Raw genomic sequence first — 20,992 nt, forward strand, 5'->3', positions numbered from 1 at the left:
GCCCCTGGCGCCTCGTGGGAGACTAGCGCTTGTAACGTGGTGAGCCCGCGGTGTAACGCTATGGGCCCGCCTTGCAGCCCCTGACCCACTTCCAGCCCCACGTGGGCCTTTCCTGAGTGATGACTAAGTTCTTCAGAAAAACAAGTGTTGCTTCCTAGATAGCAGGAACTAAAAAGTGAACTAGTCTTTTGTTCTCAGTTTGTAGTTCAGTTGGCGGATGACTTAGTTTGTAGTTCAGTTGGGTTAGCAAACGTGGGTGGATACGGAGGTCAGGGAAGGTTCAGAACTGAAGGAGGCCCCTGCCCTGGGGAAATGCTGGATGCCCCAGGCTGGGAGTTTTGAAGGCCACAGGGCAAGAGGCTACGTGCACAGGTGGCTGCAATTTAGGGAATAGGGTCTCCACAGCTTAGTTGTCGGCCCTGTTAGCAGTGGCTTTCAAACCTTTGACACAGACCTAGTTAGAAGGAACATATCATGTTCCAGCAGACAGATCTCTTAAGTGAATTACAGGAATCAACAAAACACCTATTCTCAGCAGATGCTGCTTTCTCTTTAAATACTGGGGCCAAGCATGGTGGCTCACGCCTGTAATCCCAGCACTTTGGGAGGCTGAGGTGGGTAGATCAACCTGATGTCAGCATTTCCAGACCAGCCTGGTCAACATGACGAAACCTCGTCTCTACTAAAAATACCAAAGAAGGCCGGGCACGGTGGCTCACCCTTGTAATCCCAGCACTTTGGGAGGGCAGGGCGGGCGGATCACAAGGTCAGGAGCCTGGCCAACATAGTGAAACCCCGTCTATACTAAAAATACAAAAATTAGCCGAGTGGTGGCACATGCCCATAGTCCCAGCTACTCGGGAGGCTGAGGTGGGAGAACTGCTTGAACCCGGGAGGCAGAGGTTGCAGTGAGCTGAGACCATGCCATTGCACTCGTCTGGGTGACAGGGTGAGACTGTCTCAACAACAAAAAAATTAGCCCGGTGTGGTGGCGGCCACCAGTATTGGGCTGAGGCAGGAAAATCGCTTGAACCCAGGAGGCGGAGGTTGCAGTGAGCCAAGACCAAGCCGCTGCACCCCAGTCTCAAAAATACAAATTGGTTACCACCTACTGAGTTGGAGCACCACCCAGTTTGAAAATCTTTGCTCTAGGGGACCGGCCCCAGCATCTACCAGGTGCCTCTCAGCTTACACTATACCTACTCCAAGTATGCAGTGGCCATAGAAACAGTAATTCTAGCGTAATAGTTACAACTGTGTCTAGAAAACTGTATAGGATGTTTGATCGGTAGCTTCATTTAGATACCCCAACATCAACACCTAAATACAAGGCTCTGGTTTTACCATGGCTTTGGTTTCTGGCATATGGCACTATAAATCTCAAAATTAAGGGCCAGGCACACGGGGGCTCAAGCCTGTAATCCTAGCACTTTGGGAGGCTGAGGCAGGAGGATTCCTTGAGGCCAGGAATTTGAGACCAGCTTGTGCAACATCTCTACAAAAAAAAATTTAAAAATTAGTAGCTGAGTGTCATGGTGTGTGCCTGTAGTCCCAGCTACTTGGGAGGCTGAGATAGGAGGATCCCTTGATCCCAGGAGTTCGAGGGTGCAGTGAGTTATGATTACACCACCACACTCCAGCCTGGGCAACAGCCAGACCCTGTGTCAAAAAGGAAAAAAAATTACAAAATTAAGAGTCCAGAGACTTTTTAAAGAAGTAAGCCTTTATTTCCTTGTTTTGCAAATAAAGCTGGCTAAGTTGGTTGCTTTTTGGTGATTAGTCAAAGAGACCAAATCCCATATCCTCGTCCGACTCCTCCGACTCTTCCTTGGCTTCAACCTTAGCTGGGGCTGCAGCAGCAGCAGGAGCAGCTGTGGTGGCAGCAGCCACAGGGGCAGCAGCCACAAAGGCAGATGGATCAGCCAAGAAGGCCTTGACCTGAAGGGACGGAGAAGTGGTCAAAATGGTCATCCGCGCTCCTCTATTACCCACCACCCTCCTGCCTTGGTAGAGTTTAAGGACCAACAATATCAAAGTCCGTGTGAAGCCTTTCCTGTCAGAAGCAGCCCAAGCAGGACAGCTTGGGTATGGCCTAGTGAGGCGGGGTTCCTGAGGCCCAGCTCTTGCCCACTAACCCCCTCTTTGGGTCTCTTGTCATTTCTCAAGTAAGAAACGCCTTCCCTGCCTCCCAACCTCTCAAATATCCTCTCACATCATCTGCTATATAAAATACAACTATAAAAGCACTAAGGTAGAAGGCCACGTCACCCTGCTAATTTGTCACAGTCAGGCCCACTGTGGTCCTGGTGGAATCCTTTTACCTTTTCAGCAAGTGGGAAGGTGTAATCCGTCTCCACAGACAAGGCCAGGACTCGTTTGTACCCGTTGATGATAGAATGGGGTACTGATGCAACAGTTGGGTAGCCAATCTGCAGACAGACACTGGCAACATTGCGGACACCCTGGGGGAGGGAAAATTTCATTTTACGTGAGATTCCCTACAGGAAAGGAAGTCCAAGTAAAGCTGAATAAAGAGAACCCTTGGCAGACAATAATTGCCAGGTTGGCAGCTCAGTCTCAAAAGAGGCCATTTCATCTCATACCAAATGCTCCTGGCAGAGCAATTCAGACCCGTCAAATAAATTGTGCCCTTATTCCAAACCCAGGTGTTCTGTATCCATTATTGATGGCATTTACTTCCAAAGCCACTACCAGTGAAGAGCATAAACGACTGACATAGCCATTGAGTTCCATGAACGAAAAATGTTCAACGATTTCCAGATGTGAATTTCATTCACTAGTCAAAACTTTCAACAAGTAAACGAAGCTACCTAAGAGTAGCTAATAATATCTAATTATATACATTAATTTCTATTTTTCGTTTGTCCAAGAAATGACATTTTCTATCACTATTATTCATTATTTAAAGGGCATTTTTTTGTGTGAGACAGAGTCTCACTCTGTCACTCAGGCTGGAGTGCAGTGGCACCATGTCGGCTCACCGCAACCTCCGCCTCTTAAAAGGCATTTTAATGGCAAAATTTGACTCTCAATGCAGGCCCTAGAATAACAGCCCCTCCTACAGGCCCAGCACTGTACATCCATTCATTCATTAAATCCTTTGGCCAAGCGCGGTGGCTCATGCCTGTAATCCCAGCACTTTGGGAGGCCGAGGCGGGCGGATCACGAGGTCACGAGATAGAGACCATCCTGGTTAACACGGTGAAACCCCGTCTCTACTAAAAATACAAAAAATTAGCTGGGCGTAGTGGCGGGCGCCTGTAGTCCCAGCTACTCAGGAGGCTGAGGCACAATGGCGTTAACCTGGGAGGTGGAGCTTGCAGTGAGCCGGGAGATTGCGAAACTGCACTCCAGCCTGGGCGACAGAGCAAAAGTGTCTCAAAAAAAAAAAAAAAAAAAAAAAAATTCCTTCAACAATCTTATGTTGTTATTGACATTTTACAGATGAGGTAGGTAGACAGATGAAAACACAGTCCTTGGTTACAGGGACTCAGTCTGAACCTTGTCATGCTCTCAACCATCAGTGTAAGAGGGGGCAAGGCTGAGAGCATGTACCTCCAGGAAGCGAGAATGCAGAGTTTCCTCTGTGATATCAAGCACTTCAGGGTTGTAGATGCTGCCATTGTCGAACACCTGCTGGATGACCAGCCCAAAGGAGAAGGGGGAGATGTTGAGCATGTTCAGCAGCGTGGCTTCGCTGGCTCCCACTTTGTCTCCAGTCTTGATCAGCTGCACATCACTCTGAACAAGATAATAGTGGGGCAGTAAACACCTGTTGGACAACCAGCAGATCCATGGCCACTAAAAGCAGCTCCCCATTTGCCTGTCTAGCACAGGCAAACCAGGTCCACTCACCAGGATTTCAATGGTGCCCCTGGAGATTTTAGTGGTGATACCTAAAGCCTGGAAAAAGGAGGTCTTCTCGGGCCCGAGACCAGTGTTCTGGGCTGGCACAGTGACTTCACATGGGGCAATGGCACCAGCACGGGCAGCAGCTGGCACCTGACAAAGACAACAACCAGTGAGAAAAGCCTCTCCACTCATACAACCTGAGAATGGTCCATTTTGCTTTAAGGAGCAACTACAAAGTCTCTTTAGCCAACCCAATTGTCCCCTTACCTTATTGGCCAGCAACATGTCCCTGATCTCAGTGAGGTCCTCCTTGGTGAACACAAAGCCCACATTCCCCCGGATATGAGGCAGCAGTCTGCAAACAAGTTTATGGGAGACAATCACCTTTCAGCACCATTCTCCAGGAAGAGGGAGACGGGCACTGGGGAGAAAGGACTGCCAGGGGAACTGACTTCTCCAGAGCTGGGTTGTTTTCCAGGTGCCCTCGGATGGCCTTGCGCATCATGGTGTTCTTGCCCATCAGCACCACGGCCTTCCCGCGAAGGGACATGCGGATCTGCTGCATCTGCTTGGAGCCCACATTGTCTGCTCCCACGATGAAACATTTCGGATAATCATCCAATAGTTGCTACAAAAACAAGCCAGAGGAGCCAAGTTTAACAGGAAGAAAGAGGGAAAAAAATGCCAGAAGAAACTGAACCCCACAATTTCTTTCCATCCCACTCCCTTTCTTCTAAGCTTTTGAAGTCAGAGGGAGATTGGGAGCTGCGTTGTAACACTGCCAAACTGAATGATTGGCTAGCTGGGTATGAATGCTGAAAATTAGGTTTCTACATTCAATCAAGTTTTTTCTTTAAGTTTTTACTTAGTTTTTAATTTTTCCCAATTACCAGGCATGTTTCTGATTCACTAAAATGGTTAACAGGATAAAAAAGTAATGTTCCAAGTAAGTTGGTCAAGAGGAGGGCTAGATTCACAGCATTAAAAGCACAACATTAAGCAAATATAGCAATATTATTATTTGTAAAAACAATCTAGGTGTGTTTATCTGGACTGTTACACAATTATTTTGGGTTTTGTGTCTGAAAACCTTCTAAGTGTGGAAAAATGTATTACAAGCTATGCTCTACAATGCTGCCTAATTGCTTAAGCGCAGTACAGTCAGCATTTCTGGGCAAGGGAGACCCACCTCAAAGGCCATCCAAAAGTCACTGGACACTTAAGTTTCTTGGCTGACAGGTCCTAAATATGCAACAACTTGCTTCCTTACAATGAGTCATTCCTGGCCTTAGACCTTCTCAAAAATGGAGTAAAACTGTAATGTGCGGCCGGGCGGTGGCTCACGCCTGTAATCCTAGCACTTAGGGAGGCCGAGGCAGGTGGATCATGAAGTCAAGAGATCAAGACCATACTGGCCAACATGGTGAATCCCTGTCTCTACTGAAAATACAAAAATTAATCCCTGTCTCTACTAAAAATACAAAAATTAGCTGGGTGTGGTGTCGCGCCCCTGTAGTCCCAGCTACTCGGGAGGCTGAAGCAAGAGAATCGCTTGAACCTGGGAAGCGGAGGTTGCAGTGAGCCAAGATCAAGCCACTGCACTCCAGCCTGGACAACAGAGCAAGACTCCGTTAAAAAAAAAAAAGAAAAAAGTATAAAGCGCGCTCTTTTGGAAGCCAGACAGACCTGGATATGAATGCTGTCATCTTAGAAGCCACTTAACTTCCCTGAGCCTGTTTATGTGCAACGGAAAGGACCTATCTCAGGAAATTGTTAACTAAACAGGATTTTCCCAAAAATGGCCTAATTCAGTAGCCGGTACTGAGCAGACCCTCAGCACATAGCAGCTGACTGTCCCTATTTGCGCTGGGGCAACATGAAGGGCAGAGACGACCCACCCTGCACTTACGATGATCTTAAGGAAGTAGTTGGACTTCCAGGTCGCCCTGTCTTCCCTGGGCATCACGGCGGTGCGTCAGGGATTGCCACGCAGGGTTTAAAGACGATGTCACTGAGGAGAAATAGGGAGCTCAGGCCTGGTCACCCCGACACCCATCCGCCGGTCCCGGGCCTACGAGGAGCAGGACACGCGCAAGCGCCCGCCGGCCCAGCCTAGGGCAGCGGCCGTCATCTTGGGGCGTGCAAGCCGCTACCGAGGCCCCAGGCGGAACAGGATAGGACTCCATGTTCCCAAAGGCCTCCAAAAACCCCTCCCTGCTTCCCACTGCCGGCCCCTAGCGCCCATTTAACACACGAACCTTCCACGAGGACGCCTGGCGAGAGAAAGGACTCGCGCCCGCGCGTGCATTTTATATGCAAACAAAGTAGCCAATCAGAAACCGCGTATAGCGCGCCTATCTATTGGCTGGCGCCATCGCCCGTCCGACAAAGCTGAACGAACACAGGCAACCATTGGATAATATCGCTGCCACTCCAGCCAACGGAAAGCCGCTTTTAAGTAGGGTCGCGAAGGAAGGCGCTGCCTCACGTTGGAGGAGCTTGCTCTGAGCTGCTGCCACCTGCTGGGCTGGAGCTGGAGCTGCGAAATCGGACTCCCGGTTCCGTCTGCCACCTGGTGAGCTCAGCAAACTAAAAGGTATGACGTGGAGCTGAGACATAATTGCACACGCTTAGAAACAGAATGGTCTCTCTTTTTTTTTTTTGAGACGGAGTGTTGCTCTGTCGCCCAGGCTGGAGCGCAGTGGCGCCATCTCGGCTCACTGCAAGCTCCGCCTCCCGGGTTCACGCCATTCTCCTGCCTCAGACTCCCGAGTAGCTGGGACTACAGGCGCCCGCCACCGTGCTCAGCTAATTTTTTTTTTTGTATTTTTAGTAGAGACGGGGTTTCACTGTGTTAGCCAGGATGGTCTCGATCTCCTGACCTCGTGATCCGCCCGCCTCGGCGTCCCAAAGTGCTGGGATTACAGGCCTGAGCCACCGCGCCCGGCCTCAGAATGGTCTCTTGTCTTCTCTAGTTTTTCCTCCTACCAAAACAGAGGGATCTTTTAAAACCTGGCCGGGTGCGGTGGCTCACGCCTATCCTCCCAGCACTTTGGGAGGACGAGGCGGGTGGATCACCTGAGGTCAGGAGTTCGAGACTAGCCTGGCCAACATGGCAAAACCCCGTCTCTACTAAAAATACAAAAATTAGCTGGGTAGGGTGGCGCACGCCTGTAATCCCAGCTACTCAGGAGGCTGAGGCAGGAGAATCGCTTGAACCTGGGAGCTGTAAGCTCTGCAGTGAGCTGAGATCACACCATTGCACTCCAGCCTGGGTGACAGAAAGAAACTCCATCTCAAAAAAAAAAAAAAGAAAAACCTAAGTCAGCTCATCTCCTTATCTGTTTAAAAGTTTCCGTTTCCTACAGAGTAAAAATCTAAAACCTAAACTACCTACAAGGCCCTACCTATCTGTCCCTCACGCCCACTCTGATCATCTCAGATGTTTTCCTCCTGACTTATTTGCTTTCCACCCAGATGATGCTCTGCTGCTTTTCCAGAGCAAGCTTTACTTGGGGGCTTTTACATTGGCCATTCCCTCTTCCTAGAAAACTAACCAACAAACATCCATAGAATAATTCACCTCCGTCAAATCTTTTTTTTTTTTTTTTTTTTTTTGAGAAGGAGTCTCCCTCCGTTGCCCAGGCTAGAGTGTAGTGGAGCAATCTCAGTTCATTGCAGACTTGATCTCCCAGGCTGAAGCGATCCTTCCACCTCAGCCTCCCAAGTAGCTAGGACTACAGGTGCACACCACACCAAGCTAATTTTTTGTACTTTTTGTATAGACGGGGTCTCGCCATGTTGCCCAGGCTGATGTCAAACTCCTGGGCTCAAGCGATCCTCCCCCCTGGCCTCCTAAATTGCTGGGATTACAAGAATGAGGCACCTTGCCCAACCCTGAGATCTGTTTTGTTTTTTTTTTCCCACTAAAACCTATGGAATTATGTATTAAATGATCCCCAAAGAATCAGCTATTTCAAAATTAAAAATTATTACAAAGAGCTTCATACATCATGTTACATCCTATATCACACACCATAAAACTGTCAGAAGTAGGCCAGGTGCAGTGGCTCATGCCTGTAATCCCAGCACTTTGGGAGGCTGAGGCGGGCAGATCACAAGGTCAGGAGATCCAGATCATCCTGGCTAACATGGTGAAACCTCATCTCTACTAAAAAATACAAAAAATTAGCCAGGAGTGGTGGCGGGTGCCTGTAATTCCAGCTACTTGGGAGGCTGAGGCAGGAGAATTGCTTGAGCCCAGAAGGCGGAGGTTGCAGTGAGTTGAGATCACGCCACTGTGCTCCAGCCTGGGCAACAGAGCAAGATTCTGTCTCAAAAAAAAAAAAAAAAAAAAAAAAAAAAGTTAGAAGTAGCTCGATTTCACATTACTGTATTTCTTTTCTTTTTTCTTTTTTTTTTTTTTTTTTGAGACGGAATTTCACTCTTGTTGTCCAGGGTAGAGTGCAATGGTGTAATCTCGGCTCACCGCAACCTCCACCTCCCGGGTTCAAGTGATTCTCCTGCCACAGCCTCCCGAGTAGCTGGGATTATAGGCATGTGCCACCACGCCGGCTAATTTTGTATTTTTAGTAGATATGGGGTTTTTCCATTTTGGTCATGCTGGTCTCGAACTCCTGACCTTAGGTGATCTGCCCAGCTCAGCCTCCCAAAGTGCTGGGATTACAGGCTTGAGCCACTGTGCCTGGCCTGGGGCCTCTTTTATTTGTCTTCTTGGCTATCTGTGTTCCATGAGAAGGATGGAAAATAACAGAATGAGATTTAAATGCTCTCTTTTGACAGGTTATTAAGATTCCAATCACTCCGGTTGCGGTGGCTCACGCCTGTAATCCCAGCACTTCAGGAGGCCGAGGTGGGCGGATCACGAGGTCAGGAGATCGAGACCATCCTGTCTAACACAGTGAAACCCCATCTCTACTAAAAGTATAAAAAACTAGCCGGGTGTGGTGGCATGTGCCTGTAGTCCCAGCTACTTGGGAGGCTGAGGCAGGAGAATGGTGTGAACCCAGGAGGCGGAGCTTGCAGTGAGCCGAGATTGTGCCCCTGCACTCCAGCCTGGGTGACAGAATGAGACTCTGTCTCAAAAAAAAAAAAAAAAAAAAAAGATTCCAATCACAACCTGCCTACTCTCCCTGATCTAGCTAAGTTCAGAAAGGTGGCAGAATGTCTCTAAAGCAGCTACACACACACATACACACACACACACACACACACACACACACACACACACACACGCCAAAAATGCCAGAAAAGATGGAAGAGTAAGAAAATCAGGCCAACATGAATAATTTGGTAAAGTGGTGGGCAGGGCGGGGGGTGGTGGCGGTAGCAGGTTTAAAACCAAGACACTTGCTAGCATGGCAGGGTATATTGGTGCAGCTGACTGGCATAAAATTCCCTGAACAGAATTTAGATACGGGTAGCTCAAGTGCTGTCAATCTCATCTTGTTCTACCATAAATCAATAGCTCCAGCTGAGACCTCTGTGGGAGGCCAGGTTCTTATCCTCTGAAATTAGAGCCTACCCACTGTATGAGATTTCCTACCACAGGGGTAGCTCTGTTGCAAGCAGTGGGGTACTGACTCTGATTTCTCTAAAGTCCTTTGTAAATTTTTTTTTTTTTGAGATGGAGTTTCACTCTTGTTGCCCAGGCTGGAGTGCAATGGCGTGATCTCAGCTCACCGCAACCTCCGCCTCCCAGGTTCAAGCGATTCTCCTGCTTCAGCCTCCCGAGTAGCTGGGATTACAGGCGTGCGCCACCACACCAGGCTAATTTTTTGTATTTTTAGTAGAGACGGGGTTTCTCCATGTTGGTCAGGCTGATCTCGAACTCCTGACCTCAGGTGATCTGCCCGCCTCAGCCTTCCAAAGCGCTGGGATTACAGGTGTGAGCCACTGCGCCCAGCTGTAAATATTCTTCTAATGACGCAAATTTCACCATGATGGGCACAAGCTCGAGTCCTTGGCTCACACCCTTGTTTCCAAGGCTTTGTTATAATAGAACATGGAAGCTTCTATGGTGAGGGACACTGGGGAATCACTGCAGGATACAGAACTAGGGAGTTGCAAGAATTACAGGAGTCAGAGCACTCTGAAACTATGTAGACTGATATATGTCAAAAATGACTATCTTTGGTATATCACAAGGGTTTGCCAAACTATAGCTCATGGGCCAAATATGGCTACTGTCTGTTTCTGTAGATAAAGTTGTGGCCGGGCGCAGTGGCTCACGCTTGTAATCCCAGCACTTTGGGAGGCCAAGGCGGGTGGATCATGAGGTCAGGAGTTCAAGACCAGCCTGGTCAAGATGGTGAAACCCTGTCTCTACTAAAAATACAAAAATTAGCCAGGCTCGGTGGCAGGCGACTGTAATCCCAGCTACTCCAGAGGTTGAGGCTGGAGAATCTCTTGAACCCAGGGGATGGAGGTTGCAGTGAGCCAAGATTGTGCCACTGCACTCTAGCCTGGGCGGCAGAGTGAGACTCTGTCTCAAAAAAATAATAATAAAATAAAAATAAGTAAATAGGCCAGGCACAGTGGCTCACGCCTGTAATCCCAGCACTTTGGGAGGCCAAGGTGGGTGGATCACAAGGTCAGGAGATCGAGACCATCCTGGCTAACACGGTGAAACCCCGTCTCCACTAAAAATACAAAAAATTAGCCAGGCATGGTGGCAGGCGCCTGTAGTCCCAGCTACTCAGGAGGCTGAGGCAGGAGAATGGCATGAACCCAGGAGGCTGAGCTTGCAGTGCACTGAGATTGTGCCACTGCACTCCAGCCTGGGCGACAGAGCAAGACGCCATCTCAATAAATAAATAAATAAATAAATAAATAAATAAATAAAGTTGTATTGGGACATAGCCTTGCTCACCTATTCATTTATACATTGTCTATGGCTGTCACAAGTGAGTGGTTGCAACACAGAGTGTGTGATCCCCAAAGCTTAAAATATCGACTATTTAGAGTGAGACTCCGTCACAAAAAAAAAAAAAAAGAAAAGAAAGTAACTACAGAAAGTCATATAGCAACAAAACTCTCCAGGAAGGTACTTATTAGGATACCTGTTATAAGAGGCAGTATGTATCGTAGAATGAGCATCAACTTTGAACCTAGATTTGACCCATATTTCTGCTGTTTATTGGGCCAAACAAACCTTGCCTACAGAGTTATCAGGGTTAAGTGTTACGATCTAACTCAGCAGTCCCCAACCTTTTTGGCACCAGGGACCAGTTTTATGGAAGACAATTTTTCCACAGACACCAGGGGTCAGAGGGGAGTGTGATTTGGGGATGAAACTTCTACCTCAGATCTTCAGGCATTAGATTCTCATAAGGAGCGCACAACCTAGATCCCTCGTATGCAGTTTGCAATAGGGTTCGCGCTCCTGTGAGAATCTAATGCTGCTGCTGATCTGACAGGACGACAAGCTCACTCACTCACCTGCTGCTTGCCTCCTGGTGTGCGGCCCAGTTCCTAACAGGCCACGGACCAGTACTGGTCCTTGGCCTGAGAGTTAGGGACCCCAATCTAACTGACGATACTTAGTACTCACTAAACTTTCGTGTTCTTCCTTCCAGTCTCTTTGTCTTCATCGTTTCCGGCACTGATCTGAACACATCATAAGCACAAGACCTGGACACCTTTACAATAAGAAGTAGCACCTGTCTGGAACTGTATCTTGACTCTCACTGGTGCTTTTCCTTTGGTTGATGCAAAGCTTTTGAATCCTTTAGGGAGATGCCATTGTGAGTATCTATGATACTATGCTACTACTATCTGTGATCATTGGGAGTATCTATGATAGTCTCCTGTGCTTTCAAAATCTTTGCCTTCTCCATAGAACTTTCCCAACTAGCTTGTAAGATCCAAAGGTGTGAGACACATTGATCCAGAACATTCAGGGAGTGTAGTGAGGGGAAGGAAATATAAATTGTCTCGTCAGCAGTTAATTTTTATTTTATTTTATTGTATTTTATTTTTTTTGAGACGGAGCCTCGCTCTGTCGCCCAGGCTGGAGTGCAATGGTGCAATCTCAGTTCACTGCAACCTCCGCCTCCTGGGTTCAAGCAATTCTTCTGCCTCAGTCTCCAGAGTAGCTAGGATTACAGGCACCCACCACCACACCCAGCTAATTTTTTGTATTTTTAGTAGAGACAGGGTTTCACCATGTTTGCCGGGCTAGTCTTGGACTCCTGACCTAAAGTGATCTGTTGGCCTTGGCCTCCCAAAGTTCTGGGGTTACAGGCATGAGCCACTGTGCCCAGCCAGCAGTTATGTTTTGATGGCCTTTTGAGAATGGAAGCCTGTGTGGGTTCCGTTGTCTGCATTGCTGTGGATCCTGAAAGGTGTTCTATTGGCACTGGGCGCTGAGCCAGGGGCAGGCTGTGGTGGTCCAATGTTCAGTTGGCATATTTCCACTTGTACTTCAGGCGCCCAACTTCCGCCATAGCCTAGGGCTTCAGTCTTCACCCTGAGATCCCTGGTTCCATCAAGATGCTCAGCTCCATTCGGCAACCCGCGGACACCCAAGATCTCTTTTTAATGGCAATGTATTACTGCACACTTCGTATTGTCCTAAGTATTCTGTGCACATTACTGAAGCTAATCTTTGCAACAATCCTCTGAGGAGATACAGTACTGTCAGTACTCCCATTTTATCGATGAGAATACTCACAGGAAGGTTAAATAATTTGCCCAAGTCTCTCAGCCAGTAAGTGATGGCTTTAGAACTGAAAGCTAGGAGGAAGTTCAAAGCCCCTGGGCCTCACTGTGCTATACAGTCCCTTCCAAACCCTGAGTCGGCCTCCCTCTGAACGCACTTTTCCAAGTATATACATATGCACAAGGTACATTTCTAAGGACCTCCTGGCTCTGATGATATAAATATAATCTCTAATTGTAGTACATCAATATAACAGAATACCATGACGCCATTAGAAAATGGTACGGATCTATATTTATTGACATGGGAAAATATCCACAAAGCAAAGCGAATAGCAAATTACAATGAAATATACCATACCCGGCCAGGCATGGTGGCTCACGCCTGTAATCCCAGCACTTTGGGAGGTCAAGGAGGGTGGATCACTTGAGGTCAGGAGTTCGAGACCAGCCTGGCCAACATGGAGAAACCCCATCTCTACTAAAAGTATAAAAATTAGCCTGGCGTGGTGGCGGGTGCCTGTAATCCCAGCTACTCAGGAGGCTGAGGCAGGAGAATTGCTTGAACCTGGGGGGCGGAGGTTGCAGTGAGCCAAGATTGCGCCACTGCACTCCAACCTGGGTGACAGAGTGAGATGCCATCTCAGAAAAAAAAAAAGAAATATACCATACCCATTTCTAGAAATAAAATAAATCCAACATGGGCTGGAAGAATAAACCAAGTTATTCTCTTGAACTCCTGGGCTCAAATGACCCTCCCACCTTGGCCTCCCACGATGCTAGGATTACAGGCATGAGCCACAGAGCCTGGCCCCATCATTCTCTTTGGGTGAGCGTTGAAGGTAATTTTCACTTCTGAGCTCACTATAGCATGGGAAGGGTTTAAACTATAATTCAACATGCTGCTTTTGGAGAACCGTTCCAAACAACAGGGAAGCTGTGAAGACACAGCTCAAGGTTAAACAAAGCTGCCCAGGGAAGCTCTAGGACAAGCTTGTCCAATCCATGGCCTGTGGGCCAAATGCGGCCCAGGACAGCTTTGAATTTGGCCTAATGCAAATTTGTAAACTTTCTCTTTTTTTTGAGACAGAGTCTCGCTCTCTCACCCAGGCTGGAGTGCAGTGGCGCAATCTCGGCTCACTAGAAGCTCTGCCTCCCAGGTTCATGCCATCCTCCTGCCTCAGCCTCCCGAGTAGCTGGGATTACAGGTGCCTGCCACCATGCCCAGCTAATTTTTTTGTATTTTTAGTAGAGACGGGGTTTCACCGTGTTAGCCAGGATGGTCTCAATCTCCTGACCTCATGATCCGCCCGTCTCAGCCTCCCAAAGTGCTGGGATTACAGGGCAAATTTGTAAACTTTCTTAAAACATTATGAGATTTGTGATTTTATTTATTTATTTTTTTAGCTCATCAGCTATCATTAGTGTATTTTATGTGTGGCCCAAGACAATTCTTCTTTTTCCAACATGGCCCCAGGAAGCCAAAAGATTGGACACCCAGCTGGGCACAGTGGCCCATGCCTGTAATCCCAGCACTTTGGGAGGTCGAGGCAGGCAGATCACTTGAGATCAGCAGTTCGAGACCAGCCTGGCCAACATGGTGAAACCCTGGCTGTACTAAAAATACAAAAATTACCCGGGTGTGGTGGCGGGCACCTGTAATCCCAGCTACTTGGGAGGCTGAGGCATGATAATTGCTTGAACCCAGGAGGTAGAGGCTGCAGTGAACCGAGATTGTGCCACTACACTCTAGCTTGGATGACAGAGTGAGACTCCATCTCAAAAAAAAAAAAAAAAAAAAAGCCAGGAGTGGTGGCTTACGCCTGTAATCGCGGCACTTTGGGAGGCCAAGGCAGATCACTTGAGATCAGGAGTTCAAGACCAGCCTTGCCAACATGGTGAAACCCTGGCTCTACTAAAAATACAAAAATTAGCCAGGTATGGTGGTGGCTGCCTGTAATCCTAGCTACTCGGGAGGCTGAGGCAGGAGGATCACTTGAACCCGGGAGGCGGAGGTTGCAGTGAACCGAGATCATGCCACTGTACTCCAGCCTGGGCAGAGTGAGACTGTATCTCAAGAAAAAAAAAAAAAAAAAAGGACATCCCTGCTCTAGGGCCTAGGACTGGAGCTCTGGATCTGACCGGAGCAAAGAGGAAGCACGCAAATCCGGACATGACGACGAGGAGGCAGTAGAGACCCATCCTCAACTGTAAGTAGCTGCCTTCGGCAGGGAAGGGACTAACCCACGTTGTGTGGGCTCAGGCACGGCCGTGTCTGGTTCAGTGCAGGAACACAGGCAGAGGCAAGCCCTGGGTCCGCATCATGGCTCTGCCCTCACTCAGATTGCCTTGTACATGTAGGTTCTTGTCTTGGAGCCTCTTTCCTTACTTCTAAATGAGTGGAAAGCCACCCACAAGCCCCTGTGAGTGAGGATGCCCTTGGTAAACCCAGGTGATCACACCCTGGGCAGGCCCTGCCCCACAGGGCCCCATCCCACTACTCCCCAGCCTGTCCTCACCAACTGCCCAGGCAAGAGCAAAGCCCACGGGGAGGACCTGTGACCACAGGCAAGGACCACGGACCCCAGCCCCAGGGATTTTGACCTCAAGAAAGGAAACATCCACATTTACCCTCCATCTGGTGACCCAGCTGCATCCGGGGTGGGTTTGGTCTCTGCTGGGACCATGAGGTTCAGACCACCAAGAAACAGCACTAGCACAGGTGAGAATCATGGGCAAACTTTATTGGCATAAATCACAGGAATTGAAATGGGATAAGCCAGGTTAGAAGTTTACAGAGAAAAAATAAAATCAAAATCAAATTTTCAAATAACCATTGACTCAGAGAATGGACCCCAGAAACCCCAGCCCCTCTTGGGGAGGGTCTAGGGTGGGTCACTATAAACAGAGTGGTAAGGCCTGTGGGTGAAAGTGGAGACATCAGACCTTTGGAGGGGCCAGGCTGACCTTCCCCCACAAAGGAGGGACCCTCTTCGGAGACCCCAGCACACTCGGCTTCTGCCAGGAGGCCAGTGGAGTGGTTTGGACTCTCACCGTTAGACCCCGGTGGGGCCCCTTTCTCTTGATCAGGAGCCCAAGGCCTGGCTCCTCTTTCATCCTTGGTAAAGAGCTCTGGGGGGTTTCCCCAGAGGATCCTGTCCCTCTGCCCCAAATCCTATCATGCTCCCTTATGACCTTCTTTCCAGACCCCCTGAGTGCCGATCCCACCTGTGAAAGGGGAGGAGCAGATTTGGGGAGAGCAGATCTGGGGAAGGGATATGCCCAGAGGAAATCAACAAGACCAAAGAGACATCAGAGTCCTGATGGCCAAAATCAGACACCAGCTTTCCTGAGAAGGCAGAAGAGAGAGCCCCACAGAAGCGGTGGGGGCTCGAAAGGTTCAGTGGGTTCACAGGGGAGCAGAGGCTCCTGAGGGCTTACTCAGACAGGAAGCAGCCCCCCAAAACATACTTCCCCTTCTCCTCCCACAGAAACAGAACAGATGAAGTTCAGAATTCTAGGCCCAAAAGGGTGCAACACCCTTCAACCAGTTTCAGTGAAGAGCTTGCTGGCCTGGGAAGTAAAGAAGGGGTTCCCAAATACAGCAGTTTATAAAACAGTCCTGGTGAGCTATGAAGTGAAAGAGGGGGAGTCACAGAGCTGCTCCCAGTTCACCTGCTTGTGCTAAGAAAAAATAAAATACAAATTGCTTCCCCACCCCAACCCTCAGTACAAAGCAAACTTCACACCAGAGCCACCATCAGCGACAGGCCCAGTGGCAGTGGACGAGGAAGAGAATACAAAAGGGAACATCTTTAAAATCTCTTCAAAATCATTTTGTATAGAGAAGTAAAAGCAACTCAGGCGATATGAATTCAAACCTCAGTGTAGAAATCTATCAAAGTCGGTACAGTGTCCAGGCACGCCGTCCCGGAGACGGAGGAAGTGACTAGAAAACATTATTGCTGGAGAGGCTTTTCTCAGTAGAACCAGAGCAGGTATAAAAGGGGAGGGTGGGTCTAAAAGGCAGGGGCAGTTGCCAGACCTAGGGTACTGGAAGGGTAGGAGGAGCACAGAGAACCTTCCATGGCCCCTTGGGTTCTCTGCCTTTGGATGGATGGATTTATGCTGGCATTGTCTGGAGGGAGCCGGGTGTCCCCCAAAAATCACAGAACAAAGACAATTAGGTCGGGGGAGGAATAAGGATAAAAAGAGACCCCAACAGACCCTGCCTGCCCTTCCCTGCCCCCCGGCTGCACTGCTGAAATATGAGGAAGAGATGGCTCCAGTGTGGGGTGCTGGCCAGGCCAGTTCATGGGGACGTACGTGGGCTGGGGTGGAGCCCCCAGCCTCTACCCCTGGGGAGGATGGAAAGTGGGCAGCCTAGGGAGAGCTGCAGGAGGGAGGAGGGGGCCCAGAGGCTCTGGCAGGGGTGAAGACAAGCAGGGGGACCCCTCACGGCCCTCTGTCCATCCCGCACCAGTGGAGGACAAGGGTTCCAGTTTCAGTCAGGTTTACCCCTTCACCCCCGGGCGAAGTCTCTGGGTCACAGTAGCAGTTGGGGATGCTGGCTGGGGAAGGGGGACAGAGACGGGCGGGGCGCCTAGCAGAAGAGCTTGAGGAAGCAGTTCTGACAGTAAGGCTTGTCGTTCTGCTCCTTGAAGGTGCCCTTGTTGAGCTGCTTGAGGCAGAAGGCACAGACGAAGTGCTCGGGGTGGAACTTCTTGGCCATGGCGGTGATGCAGCGGCCGGTGATGGGCTTCTGGCAGCCAGAGCACAGCGAGCCGCGCCGCTCATGGTAGTGCACCTCACAGTAGGGCTGCCCGTCATGCTCAAAGAAGCTGCCGTTGACAAATGGCGTGAAGCATTCCTGCCAGGCAGAGAGAGGGGCTCAGGGAGCTGTCCCTCGGGCTAGAGCCGCACCCAGTGTGATGGGGCCGAGATGGGCATAGTCGGCACACTCGGAGTGACTCCTACTTGCTAGGCATTTCCTATGTGCCATGTTGTCCTAAACGCTTTTCATTTTTATTTTATTAAATAAATTTTTTTTGTAGAGATGGGGGTCTCACTATATTGCCCATGCTGGTCAAATGTGGGCTCCGGCAATCCTCCCGCCTCGGCCTCCCACAGTGCTGGAATTATTTAGTTCTCCCAACAGGGGAGGCAACTGAGGCACACAGGTGAAGTAACTTGCCCAGGGTCATGCGGCTACTGAGTTCACAGCCGGGACTCATATACAGGTCTGACTCCTGAGCACTTAGCCAGGTGGCTGTAACAGTGTTCCCAGAAACACAGATGTGACACTGGTCTGTAGTCAAACTCTGCCTCCTAGATTCTCATTGGAGATTCACATCACATATAGGTAGAACAGGCTCTGAGAGGGGCCGGGTGAGTGGCTCACACCTGTAATCCCAGCACTTTGGGAGGCCAAGGGAGGCGGATCACCTGAGGTCGGGAGTTCAAGACCAGCCTGGCCAACATGGTGAAACCCCGTCTCTACTAAAAATACAAAAAATTAGCCAGGCATGGGGGCGTGTGCCTGTAATCTCAGCTACTTGGGAGGCTGAGGCGGGAGAATCACTGGAATCCAGCAGGCAGAGGTTGCAGTCAGCCAAGATCGTGCCACTGCACACCAGTCTGGGCAACAGAGTGAGACTCTGTCTCAAAAAAAAAAAAAAAGAAAAGAAAAGGCTCTGAGAAGTCCTGCAGGGAACAGTGTTTCCCAAACTCGTTTGGTCAGAGAGCCCTTGTTGAATCATTAATAACCCCTGTGGGGCCCCCAGAATGCAGTGGTTTTGGAAACCACTGCCCATTTCTGTTGAGTCTGCTAAATACTTGCATTATCTCATTTAATTCTCACACATTCTCCTCCCAAATAGGAATGGCCCAGGGCCACTGCACAGGGCTGGACTGGGGGACATGTCTACCTTGCTCCTGGTTTGTCCCAGCCTCAGTACAAACCCTGGCCCAGGACCTACTGAACTGGAGGAAGGAGATCCCCTGCCTGCTCCCCCAATTAATAACCCCAAATGAGGCCTCTGAGTTGGATCCAGACAGCACAACGAGCAAGACCCCTCTCTCCCCACTGCCTGCTCCTCGCCCCTCCAGATGTGGTCAGGGGCTCCTTACCCGGCACACGAAGCACTCAGGATGCCACAGCGTGTTGAGGGCTGAGATATAGTTCTCCAGGATGGCCCGGGCGCAGCCGCCACACTTGGGTGCGAACATGTCGAAGTAGTCCTTGCGGCAGTAGGCCTTGCCGTCCTTCTCGTGGAACCCTGGGGAGCGGGGGTTTTGGAGGCACAGTTCATTCCAGCTTCCAGAAGTGGAGCCATTCTGACTCCAACCTCAGCAGCGTCTCCCACCCCCACCTCCCCGGCCCTCCTAAGAGGCGGTGGGTCAGTCCGCCGGTCCAGCCCGTACCTTCGGGACCAAAGAAGGCTCCACACTGGGCACAGAAGAAGTGTTCAGGGTGCCACGTCCGGTCAAGGGCTGTCACCACTTTCTGTGAAAGCAAAGTGTCGGATCAAGGCTGAGCTCTGGGCAGATCTCACAACTGAGACGCCCAGCGAGGCCGTCCTTCCACCCGCAGCTCATAGCCATAGACAGAGCAAAACACTCCCAAGATAGGGGTCTCTCCTAATTGTGCTGTGAATGCCTCTGAGAATTCAGAGTTACTCAGGATGGGACAAGCCAGACACACACCCTCTCCTCTAATCCTCACCCCCAGTAGAGGGCACAAGTTCTACTGTGACTCCCATTTTATAAGTGAAGAAACATAGACTCAGAGAGGCCAGGCATTTCCTAAGTTCACAGAGCGGGAGAGTGAGGCCGCTGGCTCCTGAGTCCTGGGAGTCTCCACAGAAAGGAATTGAGATGGGAGGTGAAGGGAGGTGGGGCTGCCCGATGCACATCGGGACAGGCTGTGGTTCAGGTGTGGCTGTGAATCCGGCCCCACTGTTCCCTAGCCCTGTGAGCCTCCCAAGGCACCCCCTGCACCCTCAGAGGGCTGCGGTGAAGCTGGAATGAGCGGAAGCGGGCGCAGTGCCAGATGAGGAACTCACATCCAGGATGGGGCCGTTGCAGTAGTAGCAGCGCGGGGAGAAGAGGTTGTGGTAGTCCTTTTCACAGTAGGGCTGTCCATCCCGCTCGAAGAAGTTCCGGGATCCGATCTCCTCCTGGCAGTGGGTGCAGACGAAGTGCTCGGGGTGCCACGTCTTCCCCATGGCGGTCACAACCTGAGGAGGAGATGGAATGCGGTCCAGGGCCGAGGCCAGCCCCAGAGCACCCCCACCCCTGCAGGAGTCCACTGGCCACACCCCGGCCCACTCCCCCTCATCACCTGCCCGGCGATGGGTTTCTTGCAGGCCCCACAGACTCCTTTGGCGACCGTGGCAACCCCCAGCTTGTTCAGGTCGGACTGCAGGCTCCCCAGCATGCTGTCTAGCTGGCTCCCGGGCTTCGGGGGCCCCCCAGGGGGTGAGCTGCTCCCTGTCTTCCCCTGGGCCATGAACTGTGGAAACAGGGAGGGGGCTGGTCAGGACTCCTGAGGCTCGGGGTACAGTGTCTGGCAGCACAGGGATGGGGGTACTTTTCTCCCTCCTGGACAGATGAGCTGATGGAGACAAGAAGTACAACCTCCTCCAGGGGCCAGAAGCCCTAAAGTGGGAGTGACGTCAGCAGGACTCCTGGTGGTTGGAGGGGCCCACCAGGGTCGGAAAGGCTCAGGGCACCCAGCAGGCATGGCCAAGCCCAGGGAGAGCACGACACGCAGGACACCCAGCCCAGCCTTGGCACTGACCCCTCCCTCGTCCTGCCCTCCAGGGCTGCTCCGCCCGCCGTCCCGAGGCCAGTCGGCCGCCCAGCACCGCTCCCCATCTGCTCTTTGCTCCAGGCCCTGGATCTTAGATAGGGGAAGAGATGAGGATAAGAAATCTTTTTTAAAAATTAAAGAATACGAGACCTTGTCACTGGACTAAAAGGGAATCTAGGATGAGATCTGAGGGTTTCTCCCCCACTGGCAGGACCAAAATTGGGGGAAAAAATCTGGAGAAAAAGAGCCCTGAGAGAGAGGCCCAGGGAGAAAGGAAGAAGGACAGGGAGGGGAGTCGACCAAAGGCAGAGGACATGGCAAGGGGAGGTGGCTGGGCTCAGTGATGAGGCCTCACCAGGCGCTGGGCCTGGGGGCTGGAAGGGAGGAGACAGGTTTCTGGTCTCCCTTCTGGAGTGGCTTCCTTCCTCGATGGGAGCCCAGGGCAGTACCGAGGACCAGTCAAGGAAGGAGCAGACATGGGTGGACCCACAGAAAAGCAAGAGGGCAGCGGACCTTCTGAGTGGGGGAAGACCGGGGTCAAGGTTTACGGCAGGACTGTGATTACTGTGCTGGGGCTTGTGGATGGAGGGATGGAGGGTATCTGTGTATGTGTGTGTGCACGTG

The 20,992-nt window shown here is 50.5% G+C and overlaps 2 protein-coding genes and 1 long non-coding RNA gene across 6 annotated transcripts in view; 1 reads left to right on the forward strand and 2 right to left on the reverse strand.

The window, feature by feature from the left end:
- Positions 1–1,705: 1,705 nt before the first annotated feature.
- On the reverse strand, positions 1,706–6,438 carry RPLP0 (ribosomal protein lateral stalk subunit P0). Its single transcript, XM_054442731.1, has 8 exons — positions 6,132–6,438; positions 5,783–5,884; positions 4,326–4,501; positions 4,141–4,228; positions 3,877–4,023; positions 3,577–3,762; positions 2,322–2,462; positions 1,706–1,938 (listed from the first exon to the last, which is right to left on the reverse strand). The coding sequence occupies exons 2-8, from the start codon at positions 5,834–5,836 to the stop codon at positions 1,777–1,779; spliced, it is 954 nt and encodes a 317-aa protein (XP_054298706.1). The 5' UTR covers positions 5,837–5,884; positions 6,132–6,438; the 3' UTR covers positions 1,706–1,776.
- On the forward strand, positions 5,901–20,529 carry LOC129009574 (uncharacterized). The gene is made up of 4 exons (XR_010122716.1): positions 5,901–6,469; positions 11,472–11,639; positions 14,670–14,765; positions 18,435–20,529. It is a non-coding gene; the product is annotated as an uncharacterized LOC129009574 (long non-coding RNA).
- The window catches only part of PXN (paxillin), a 56,771-nt gene continuing 51,057 nt past the window's right edge, over positions 15,279–20,992 (reverse strand). For 2 of the 4 annotated variants that reach the window (XM_054442727.2, XM_054442730.2), the window contains 6 exons: positions 20,357–20,458; positions 19,898–20,068; positions 19,620–19,793; positions 18,979–19,060; positions 18,685–18,833; positions 15,279–17,425 (listed from right to left, as the gene is read on the reverse strand). In XM_054442727.2, coding sequence (XP_054298702.1) covers positions 17,159–17,425; positions 18,685–18,833; positions 18,979–19,060; positions 19,620–19,793; positions 19,898–20,068; positions 20,357–20,458 — 945 coding nt within the window. In that variant the 3' untranslated portion in view covers positions 15,279–17,158. The remainder of the gene's footprint in view (positions 17,426–18,684; positions 18,834–18,978; positions 19,061–19,619; positions 19,794–19,897; positions 20,069–20,356; positions 20,459–20,992) is intronic. The other 2 variants (XM_054442728.2, XM_063646780.1) reach the window with 1 other exon arrangement.

Source organism: Pongo pygmaeus, chromosome 10, assembly GCF_028885625.2.
Source record: "Pongo pygmaeus isolate AG05252 chromosome 10, NHGRI_mPonPyg2-v2.0_pri, whole genome shotgun sequence".
Classification (NCBI taxonomy): domain Eukaryota; kingdom Metazoa; phylum Chordata; class Mammalia; order Primates; family Hominidae; genus Pongo; species Pongo pygmaeus.

What these genes read in the sequence shown, in the direction of transcription:
- RPLP0 (XM_054442731.1), bottom strand. Translation starts at nt 5,836, where the DNA reads ATGCCCAGGGAAGACAGGGCGACCTGGAAGTCCAACTACTTCCTTAAG. An exon ending in GGGGCACCATTGAAATCCTG is followed by an intron (nt 3,763 to 3,876) that starts GTGAGTGGACCT and finishes TATCTTGTTCAG; the next exon opens with AGTGATGTGCAGCTGATCAA. An exon ending in CCTTCCCACTTGCTGAAAAG is followed by an intron (nt 1,939 to 2,321) that starts GTAAAAGGATTC and finishes CCGTCCCTTCAG; the next exon opens with GTCAAGGCCTTCTTGGCTGA.